The sequence below is a fragment of the Antrostomus carolinensis genome, unplaced genomic scaffold (genome assembly GCF_000700745.2).
Source record: "Antrostomus carolinensis isolate BGI_N321 unplaced genomic scaffold, ASM70074v2 scaffold4855, whole genome shotgun sequence".
Taxonomy (NCBI): Eukaryota; Metazoa; Chordata; class Aves; order Caprimulgiformes; family Caprimulgidae; genus Antrostomus; species Antrostomus carolinensis.
The window spans coordinates 27814-39235 of NW_010318304.1; the positions used below are offsets into that span (position 1 = coordinate 27814).

The window sequence follows — 11422 nt, forward strand, 5'->3', positions numbered from 1 at the left end:
CTTTCCCTTAATTAACATTATCAAAGGACAATTTCAGTATAAAATAAATACCTGCTATAATGTTCCCAGACTGTGCAACTACTTTGAATCCATCAGCTACTTTATCCACACTGTCTCCGTGAGTGAGGAGCACAAGCTCTTCCTTCTGAAGGCCCCTAAACAAAGATTAAAAATTAGAATTAATTAAAAAAAAAACCCCCAAAACAACAAAGACCTAACTACCTGTGTTTCCAAGAGAAGCCTTTAGGGATCCCAATATAATAACATCTCGATTGACCAAGTCAATTTGAAATATATGCAGAATTTCCCTCCCAGAAACAGTCATCTCTGACTCCAAGATGCCTCCGTTGGAGGCTGCATAAGTTCTTGTACAGGTAAGTTCTGTAAGTTCTTGACCTCTTGCATCCTTCATGCAAGAGGTCATTTATTTTAATTCAGAAAGGGGTTTTTTGGTTTGGTTTTGGGGCTTTTGGTGGGTTTTTTTGTGGGTTTTTTTTAATGAACACATCAATATTGAAGTATTCCCTCTTTGACACACAGAGCCATCTAGAATCAATCAGGGTATTTGGAGTCCTGCTTTTTATTTCAATTAAGTTAAGTTTTCTTGATCAAAACACAGTGTTTTCAGAACAATTTGGGCACCTCAGACTTTAGGGAGGGTATAAAGTTCTGCAGTAACCCTACAGGGCAAAGTTAATAAAATTGGAATGCTGGGTGTGAGTAAACTGTTAGAATTATTACAAGGAACTCGAGAGGCATTGACAGACTACCAAGAAATCTAATTCTGGTTTTATAAAACCTCACAAAGCAATTTTAAAGGAAGGTAGAAAACAAACTGTGTCAGATTTTCTTTCACCTTTCAAAAATTGCATGGGTGCCAACCAATACAAGAGCGATGCACTGCACAGCAGAAGGATATAAGAGCTTAACACAGAGATTTTCATGTTGTGGTACATTTTATGGTGTCTCAATGAAGACATTCTACTTTGAAATAAGGGGTTTACACATTATTCCAAGCAAATCTACCTGCATTTCTAGAGTCAATTGAGAAGTTATGTCTAAATATTTATTCAAATGAGTAATGTGCTTACTCATGAATACAGCTGTAAAAGTTTCATTAGAAATTATCAGATAATCATGGGTGAAATTTCACTATTTTCTTTAAAATAAGCTTCTCCTCATCCAGCCACCAATTTCCAGACTGGTATTTCCAATACTGTTTTGATAACTGAAAATGTCTATGTACCTGAACAGCGAACACGTGTTATCCAGGGTAATGCTGAACACTCCATCTTCTCTAACACTCTTCTTGTGCACTGTCCCTCCAAACACCTTATTCATCATCTGTCAAAACAAAGATATGACATGAAAAAGGACCACACCATCTAGTAGCACTATATACCTCGCTCTGCCTACGACTGACAACAGCCCTGGCCCTCCAATACACCTCAATCTAGTCTTTCAGGATTATACTCATCTAACATATCACTTTGCAAAGTGATAAGAATTGTCTTTAAAATCAATTGTTGCTCTGTACTGGGCTCGTCCCCTTCTGCCAGCATAGCTGGGGATCACTGCCACACACAGCAAGCAGCAGAAATCCACAACAGCAGACAGCATGCAGAGATTCAAAAAATAAAGCATATTCAATGGTGTACATCCACTTGCACTTCCAAACAGCTGCTCTGCAAACCACCTGAGTATCTGAGGGTAATGATCATAAAAACAGTTAAGCTGCTGAATAAAAATCTGATTTATCTATCCTTTAGTCAAAGGCTTAAACTTCTCAAAATCTGGCTTCTTGGCTCCAGAGAACAAAAAAACTTGAGTCTATTCCCTTAGTGTTATTTTTGCGACTCTTAATAATCCTTGCTATATTAGAGCAGTACAATTCTCAATCAGGTTTTTTCTTTCTAAAACCTCACCTTGTCATTTGGAGTTGGATATCTGCATTTTATATTTCAGAAATCTCAAAATAAAGATTTTGGGTTTTTTTTCTCCTTGCAAATATAACTGGTAACTTAAAAGAGTATTTTGAGAGTTTCACCCTACAACGACTTTAATTTTCAGAGATTTAAGACTTCATTTCAGACCTAGTTTGACACTACACTTACTGCGCTTGACTGATTTCAGTCTTCTGTAATGAAGTAGTAGTGTGTTAATAAATACACTTGATTCATTTCCATAAAGTCAGCCTTAAGGAACTCCCCTGCTTCAGGCTACCTAACATGGCTTTCAATTTGCTTGTCATTTTAAGGCACATTTTAATATGACACACATTTTTCCCCAGAACAGGGAGTGCCAACATTGTTTCCGTAATTCCCAGCCTTTCTAAAGGAGTTTTTCCAGCCATTATTCAGCATTTCTGAAGGCCAAGTAAATCACTGACCCTGGAAAAAAACAAGATGCACAAGCAGAAGTCATGCACCTAATCCACCCCTCCTTGGAACTTTGTTTCTTCACTCAGGGTGGATCTACTAGATCACTGCAGGATCCGCAGGCAGTCCTCAGGTAAATCAGTATTTTGTGGGAGGGAGGGTTTAAAGCACCCTTAAGAACTACACTAGTAGTGCCACACTTGAAAACCAAAGGGAACAACTATTTCAATTTTTTACATGAGGGGCACATTTTCCAATACCAACTAGACAGAATTAGTTAATGACTGCCAGGTTATTTTTATTCTGACAAAAAAAAGGCCGTGTGGAACTCAATTCATGGCAGTTAGGCAAAGAAAAAACATTTATGCCCTTGATATGGCAGAGCCAAGAGAAAAATACACAGTCTGCTCAGTTTGCTTATTAGTACTTTAAAAGTATCTTTTGCACGTGCAGCATACTGCTTGTATTTGAAAAGCAGGTCCTTTAGCAGCTCATCTCCAGCTAGGATCAGAAACGAGGCCTGCAGACAGCTGTAGACAAACATATCTCTCAACAGCACCTGCATGCCATAGCAGATTCCAAGAACTGGTTTTCCTATTGTAAATATCGCAGGGTCGAACCATGGTGCATCTTCTGCATACACAGAGTTTGGTCCTCCAGATATAATGATAGCTCTGCAGACAAAAGATAAAGAAAACAGTAACTTTAATATGTCCTTTACCTTAAAATCTCTTTATTTGCTTTAAACATCGACATTGTCTCTTAGCACTCTCAGAACACTATATATTCTAGTATAATTTTTTATAGACACCCTAATGTATAGCTTAACTTTGCTATGCTACAGCTGTCAAAACCACCAGCTTGCCAGAGAAGTATTTCAGCAGTTTAAACCAAGTCAAATACAAACCATTTAAAAAGTGACTGTATTTTAAATTCCTCATGGCCAAGTGACAACTACGAGAGAAGCGAGATGACGAGGATCAAACGCAGAGCATTAGCATCAAGACAGACACACTTCCTGATGTCGGTGCCATCTGGAGGGGAGCTGCATTCAGGAAACTAAATCCCAAACTTCTGGAGCTGCTGAGAAAATGTCCCTTAATCCACCCTGATGACAAAGTGAGATGGCATTAGCCCCAGGCTGTGAATTAATAGCCCAATACATGCAAGCAGTTATGAAGTTAATACTTCACACTGTAACAGAAAATCAAATCATTTTAAAGGGAGAGAGAGACCTTTGCAAACCACGATGATTTGCAAGATCCTGAGCTGCAGGAGTACCAGGTGGCTGCGCAATGCTTTTTGGCCTCAGCCCAGGATCAAACATGGGTGTACCAGACCTTGGACTTGTGCACTGTTTATTTCACAGAGAACATCAAATCTGTTATTCAGACCAAGAAGTGAAAAATGGGACGAGAGAGAAGCTGCACGCATGGGATTAAATCCATCTCAGAAAGCTTTCTTCCAGTGTTATTTAGAGCATTTGTCATGCAAGCACTGACAAAATAGAATATTTCTGTTTTCAAGCAGCAGCAATGGGCAGCACGCTTACAACATCTGTACCACTGGCAGAAATAATGGTGCAGTAACGAGCCCTGGCAGTGAACACCACCCTTAAACTCTTAATGCCTGGCCTGGATCAGCACTAGTGTGGCCAGTAGGAGCAGGGAAGTTCTCTTCTCCCTGTACTGGGAATCACTGGTGAGGCCACAGCTCGAGTGCTGGGTTCAGTGTTGGGCCCCTGAGTCCAAGAAGGACATGGAGGTGCTGGAGCGTGTCCAGCGAAGGGAACAGAGCTGGGGAAGGGTCTGGAGCACAAGTGTGCTGAGTTCGTGGCTGAGGGAACTGGGGGTGTTGAGCCTGGAGAAAAGGAGGCTGAGGGGAGACCTTGTGGCTCTGTGCAAGTCCCTTGGAGGAGGGTGGAGAGAGGTGGGGGTGGGTCTGTTCAACCAAGGACCGAGGGACAGGACAAGAGGAAATGGGCTCCAGTTGTGGCCAGGGCAGTTGAGATGGGATGTGAGGAAGAATTTCTTTGCTGAAAGGGTTCTGAGGCATTGGAAGGGGTTGCCCAGGGCAGTGGTGGAGTCCCCATCCCTGGAGGGATTGAAGAGTCGTGTAGACACAGTGCTGAGGGACATGGGTTAGTCATAGGGGACTTGTCAGTGTTGGGTTCATGGTTGGACTCCATGAGTTTAAAGGGCTTTTCCAATCCAGGAAATTCTGGGATTCTGTATAACTGCTTCTGATATCTCCACATACAGAAGCATTTGCTTAAATGCCGTGTGTACAGAACACTATTTAATATTAAAGGCAATACAGCCACACCTACAAAATGAACATGTGTATGAGAATTCAATAGTTATACACTGTGCTATTCAAAAGGTAGAGGCTTCAAATCTGTGCTTTTTCCATACCAATTAAAATTGCACAGAACACAGAAAGGTTACCCAATCTGCCCAAATATTAAAGAAAAAATAAAATTATAAACCGAGGGTGAGAAAGGAACCTACATCTTCTCAACTGTCCAGGAGAAATTAAAGCTAGTATGGGATGCAGATTTTGAAAGTTTTACTGCAACACCTCGTAATTTCTTACATACCTTCTGTGTTGGTATGAATATTTCTGGTTTACCTTAAACCACTTCCAAAACAAGCTGACCCAGCTTTAGAAAGCCTATTTGCAATGGATTAAAGGCTCATCAGGAACCACGTCAAAACACCAAGAGCAAAATGCAGGCATTGATACCCCAACCTCAGCACGGCGCCAGAGCCAGAAGTCAGACTAATGCCGGCAGAGCCCCCGGCTGCGGCATCTCCTCGGACCAGGACCGGGATCTTGTGCAAACTGCTAATGTTTATGCCACATTTAGATGAAACCTGTCACTAGAGATTGTTCTGAAACTATGAAAATTGTGGAGCTGGCTTTTTAAAGATAACATGTAAATACAATTTAGCAAAACATTCGACCTTGCTGCCCATCTCAGACCTCAGCGCAGAGCGAAGCGCAGCTCCTCGGCCCGTTCAGCACATGAGCTGCAACATGGAAACCTGACTATTCCCATGACAGGCGGGATATGTAACAAAAACTTTCAGTAAAACCACAAGCTCATTTTTACAGTGGTCACTGAATAAAGGCACCCAAGGCTGGCGTCAGTGTTTGTTGAGCTTTCCTGAACGCAAACAATTGACGGAGACTGTGGACACAAAGCTTATTGACCAAGCTGGGTAACTGATAACCTGGAACACTACCTTCACCTTGAGAAGTGACCTTTTGAATGAAGCGGTTTCACCACATTTTAGAGAGCAGTTACTGGGAATGACAAGTCCAACAGGTCTAATCATGAGACTCTGAAGAAACCTCAACTGTCAAAAAAAAGGGGGAAAAGGTCTTCCCACTACAAACCCGCATCAATACAGTGCAGGTCTGAGACAAAACACCATTAGTGCTATGACCTGCACCTCAAATCCACCACACAGGAGACGCAGGAATTCTTTTTAAACCAGTAATTAGGTATGTCCATCTTTTAAAGACTTGACTGTTGGAAATTATTAACAAGATCGGACAAGAGAAGGTATTTTTCAGAAGAGTGCTGAAAGAGAAATTCTTCACACAACAGCTCCCTGATAGATACAGCAGACCCCAGGTTTTCTGTTCTCTGTCCCTTCAGAAGAGATCAATAAGTTCCTATTTGACTCACTAAAATATACTGTTTACTGGTTCACTAATTATCCTTGATTAGAAAAATGCAATTCTGCAACAAAGCACTGTTTTATCTGCTGTCGAGCACAACCAAGAAGCACATGTGAAGTGTTTTTCTGGCTTTGTACCCAACTGACAAGTAAGGTCTTTGATGATTTGTAAACTTCAGGGTATTTATTTTCCCCACACAGAAGAGAGGCATACCCTGGTAAGCCTAATAAAACAAGAAAAAGAAATTATAAAATACTAAATAGTTGTGAGACCTTTTCTTGCTGCAAACAATGAGTGGTAAATTCAGTTAGGTTTTTTTAGTTGCTTTCCAGAATAAGTTTGGCATGATTTACCATCATATCTTCAAGTTAGGTGTGGGGTTTTTTTAATTAACCTAAGAAAAGAATTTTTAGAAAATCACAAAACTTGTTTTCCTGATTAATAGCTACCCTAGTTTAACAGGTAAAACAATAAGACCATCTAAATTTTTGCAGGTATGTATTTAACACAACCTCTTAAATTACACTTGCAAATGGAAACGATTAAAATGACATTAAGAAGCAAATATACAAAATCAAGACCATCTAAATTTTGTTGTATGTATTTAACACACAACCTCTTAAATTACACTTGCAAATGAAAACGACTAAAATGACATTAAGAAGCAAATATACAAAATTTCCACCGCTGCACAAGTTTCCCCAGGAAAACTCAGGTGTTTCTGTGGATAAGCTAAAGATGAAATCATTAACATCATTACAACGAAAGCTATTGCATATAGAAACCCAAATAATTACCACTGCTGCCACCATCCGTACAAGGTACCGTTAGAACGGAGAGAACAAGCAGAACAGCGGGGCAGAGGCGTCGCAGGAAAGGACCTACCGAAACCCTTGTTCTCTGATGGCAAAGGCTGGCGTCTCCAGAGGGAAGATCTCGGACTGGACGAACAGCTCACGCACCCGGCGATCGATGACCTTCCCGTACTGAGCTCCGGCGTCGAGGATGACGACGGCTCCCTCATAGTGGTGCTGCCCATCCTTGAGCTCTCCTCCGGCATTCTCCGGCTGCAAACATCACACATAGAATCATAGACTGGTTTGGGTGGGAAGGGACCTTAAAGCTCATCCAGTTCCAACCCCCCTGCCAGCAGCAGGGACACCTTCCACTAGACCAGGTTGCTCAAAGCCTCATCCAACCTGGCCTTCAACACTTCCAGGGAGGAGCAGCCACAACTTCCTTGGGCAACCTGTTCCAGTGTCTGTCCACCTTCACAGTGAAGAACTTCTTCCTAATATCTCATCTAAACCTCCCCTCTTTCAGTTTAAAGCCATCTCCCTTTTACAGTGACACGTCACAGGCTTCAAGCCAGATCTCTTAACTAACTATCTGCAAAGCCTGCTAAGGTTGCCCATGTGTTAATTTATGATTCATATGATAAAGACTAGCAGAGGAATGTCTAAATGAAAACAAGGACCAGGAGATGCACTGACAAGATAACGGGGCTGTGCACTAACACAGCACATCCCTCTCAAGCAGCTACACCAACACGACATCCCCAACCCCAAAACCAAACCTGGTACAAATTAGCTTACTGGTGTTTTTGTTCCCTAATGAAGGCAGAGCGTTCCATAAATAAGAAGTCACATGCTCCGTTCACCACTACAGTCACTCCAGCTTTCCCATTTTACAGTTCCTCACAAACCCCAGCACACCCCATGATAATTAAGAACATGTGCCTTTCTCTCAAGCAAAACAAGACAGTGCAAAGTCAGAAGAAAAATGTTTTTCCCCCCATCACACTGCCTCATACCCTGAACTTTCACTTAACATCACCTCCTGGGGAGAATAAAAAGGAGAAATTGAGAACAAATGTCTCTGCTAAAATGATTTTTCAAAAAACCACAACTTTTGACTGCATTCCAGAACAAAGCAATGGTTCTCTCTGACCCCGTCACACTCAAATTGGTTGGCCAATTTCAGCTAAATCTGAAAGAGGTCTAGAAAACACAAGGACAAATTTCTTCTGTTTTTTTTTTTTTCTTTAAAAAAATTGTGAAAAGAAGCAACTATTCCATGGAAGCATCCTTACCAGAGAATCTTCAAGGAAGAATGTGAACTCAACCACACTAAGTCACCAAGAACTTCGTGCAGAAAAAAATTCTACTGCTTAAAGAAATTACTTACTTTGGGGGGGTCTTTCTCCTTAACTCGAAGCTTACACTGTTTCCTTGCCAATATAGTTTGATAAAGGAAAAACTGGGAAGGCTTTTACTTCAGTGGACACTGCCTCAAAACACAACTTGAAGCTTACAACCATTTCAAGTTTCAATCATGGCATGTTAGAGATGTTCTAGATGTCTGCTGCTCAGGCTCTGAAGGAAGCTGGGGCAGCCTGCAGCATGCCATGGTATTTCCCTCTGGGTCAGAGAATCACCCCACCTCAACCACAGGTCATTCTAGAGCAGAGCATCATCCTGCTAGGACACATTCTCTCCAATAAATACACAGCAAAGGCTGCCTTGGAATTTGCTTCCTCAGCTACCAAGAGACACCTCATCTAACTGTCTTCAAATTAGTCAAGGAAGGCAAGCACACTGGAAACTTTCAAAGTTTACACTGATTGGAAAAGGTTTTATCTGAATTAAAGGACACAAGCAGAAAAAGTAGTGCTAAATCCCTCAAAAGCCTAAATCCAGGTTAGAGTCAGTTACTTAATTTCTTTCCCTCAGCTGGTAGCTCAGTGTGCCTGATGGGAAGCTCTTAATGACTTTTTAGTCCTGAGTTACACAACACAAAGGGCACGTGTTGAAGGAGAGCAGACTTCAGCAGCAAACGCCCCTTCAAACCCCCGGGTCAGATGGAGAGAGGTCACCACAACTGTCTTCCCTTCCACTGGAAGGGAGGGAATCACTTTTAGAGTGATTTTCTAGCGGTTTAAATTAGATTCCGGGCATTTTCACCTGGCAATTTCTAAATTAGCAGTTCTTGTGAGAAAGACCAACATCCTTCTTCTTTCCTAATCCCACCTTGTGGCAAACACTCTTCCTGGCAGTGCTATTTCTTATTAAAAGTCCTTAATTGTTTCAGAGCACGTGCTGTAGCTTACACCACGAAGGGACCGGGCTCTGCAGCCCTCTTTGTGTCTGAGGTTGTCCATTTCCACCTGCAAGAGAGCAGGGTGGGATGTAAGCAGCCCCCCCCAGAGCCCTGGGCATGCTGTAGGTGCAAAGCCAGCCCTTGCACGGACGGGTCCCACCTGCCAGCAGTGGCACCCACATGTCATACCCTGGCATCTCCTGACCTGAAGAGCACCCCTAAGAACCCGCAGAAGGAGGAAGAAGAGAGAAGCCCAGCTCTGTGAAGGCAGCTTTTGCATTTTACAACAACAAAAAAGACTAAACCCAAGTTATTGTTGGCATCAGCTCAGCTGGACCGATGGCTGAGCGTCTCCATCTGCAGGTAATAAATAAATCCCGTTTCCAGTGCCCCATCCCGAGGCACAGAGGTGCTTTGAGCAGGCAGGGGTAGTTAGCTGGGCCCAAGCAACAGCTGAGGGGGAGACACGTGTCTGAAAACAAGAAGAGCTCAAAGTTACACTGGGAGTAGTTTGAGAAATGTTGCATAAGGCAGCAGAAGTAGGGCTGGATCTCAAATGAACCTGCACCTTCCTTAGCTCTCCTCAGCAGCAGCAGGACAGTGACACACACCCCTTCGTCACCAGGATGAACAGGACAAACCTCTGCGCTGCTGTCACCCAGATATGAGCACTTGGCTCACGAGCTAGCAAACCCCTTCATGGAGCCATCCCTGCTTCCTCACTCCTGTGAGGTACAGCATCATTTTGCACAAGGATCAGAGGAACACCTTCACAGACACTGCACCAACATGAGAATCACTTCTTGTTTACGTGGCCCTGAAAGATGGCTCTTTAAGGCTTCGAGTAATAGCTCATTGCCCAAGTTTTACTGGGAGCCCATTAATACCCTCCCAAAAATCACAAAAGCCAGTGTCTAATTATAGCTCAGAAGGTTTTTCCTCAGATGATGCTAAGGGCATTTAGGCTAAAATCCAGTAAAAGCACTGCATCCATTGAGAAACATAGACCTCCTTACGTGTAAGATGAGCGAGGCAACATACACCTCACCAGAAAAGTAAAATTAAAATGATTTTTAAAAAAATAAATCATTCAATTCGTGGCCTAATAGCTCATTGCTCTCTTATATGTTGGTTCAGAGAGTAAACTACAGGCTGAAATAATTTTCTCCTCACTACCCACTGTCCTTTTCTCCTGTAGACAACCTTGCAGCGTACCCCCAGTGTAGGTCCAAGCAAGACCCACATCGGGACCTAACACAGGTCACTGTCACCACGTGGACTGCAGTGGCTTTGGACTCCACTTCTGAGCTGAAGTAGAAGTGGAAGGAGGTTCAGCTCTGAAGAAAAGCCCAATAGAAACGCTACCGTAAACCCCATGGAAAAAGAGGAAGGAGAAAGGTGGTAAGTCAGTACAGGATCTGGCTTTATTTATTTAAAGGCACCGTTCCAAGGCTTGGAGATTTTGAACCTGAATTTAACAAGGGAAACTTCATTTAATAAAATAATAATAAAAAAGGAACAGATGCTGTTAACACGCAGCCAACATGGCAGTTTAGCTCATGCGTTTGTATACCGTACGCGTGCCAGGAGAAAGATGAAGAGGACGGCAGACAGCCCAGCTCCTGCAGGGACCAGCTTTATGGAGCCAGCACCTCTTCCTAGTGGGGATTCTCCAGTTTCTAATAAAAGCTCTTTTTTCCTCTCACAGTTCCTTGTCTTCTCCTGGTCTACTTTCATTAAAATCTAGAGAACTTGCTATTTTTGAGAACTTCTGTCAAAGCTGGTTTGACAGCTGTCCAAGGTGGTTCAGGCGTTGGGGCAGAGCAGACAGAGGCACCGTTCTGATGTCCTGAGAGTAGAACTAAAAACAGAATGAAACTTGTGTACGCCAAGAGAAAAATGGGGGAAAAAAGTCTATATTCAGCTAAACTCAATCACAAGTCACCCTGAAAATCATGTCATACGTGAAGGATTCCTACTGTTCTCTATGACTGATGAATAAAAGCGATTACACAACAGGCTGTAGCTCCAGACCGCCGTTTGCCCGCTGTTTCACAGACCCCAGACCTGGAACCAATGTCCCCAGTGCCACCTGAATGGTATCACCACCTCCAACTGCACTGCCATGGCGAGGGTCAGCCAAGATCCACCATTTCAGCTCCACCACTTGGTAAGAGTGGAAGAAAAAGAGCTTCCATCACTGCTGGGTTTTTCCAAATCAAAAAAAAAAGAGAGAGTTCTATAATGAGCTGTGG

At 42.7% G+C, this 11422-nt stretch overlaps 1 protein-coding gene across 1 annotated transcript in view; it reads right to left on the reverse strand.

The window, feature by feature from the left end:
• The window catches only part of GMPS (guanosine monophosphate synthase), a gene marked incomplete at its 5' end in the record, with an annotated part of 21874 nt that extends 12489 nt beyond the window's left edge, over positions 1–9385 (reverse strand). Inside the window, 5 exons of the mRNA XM_010168835.1 lie at positions 52–155; positions 1247–1344; positions 2938–3052; positions 6954–7135; positions 9357–9385. Of these exons, the coding sequence (XP_010167137.1) occupies positions 52–155; positions 1247–1344; positions 2938–3052; positions 6954–7135; positions 9357–9385 (528 nt within the window). The remainder of the gene's footprint in view (positions 1–51; positions 156–1246; positions 1345–2937; positions 3053–6953; positions 7136–9356) is intronic.
• Between the last annotated feature and the right edge of the window lie 2037 nt (positions 9386–11422).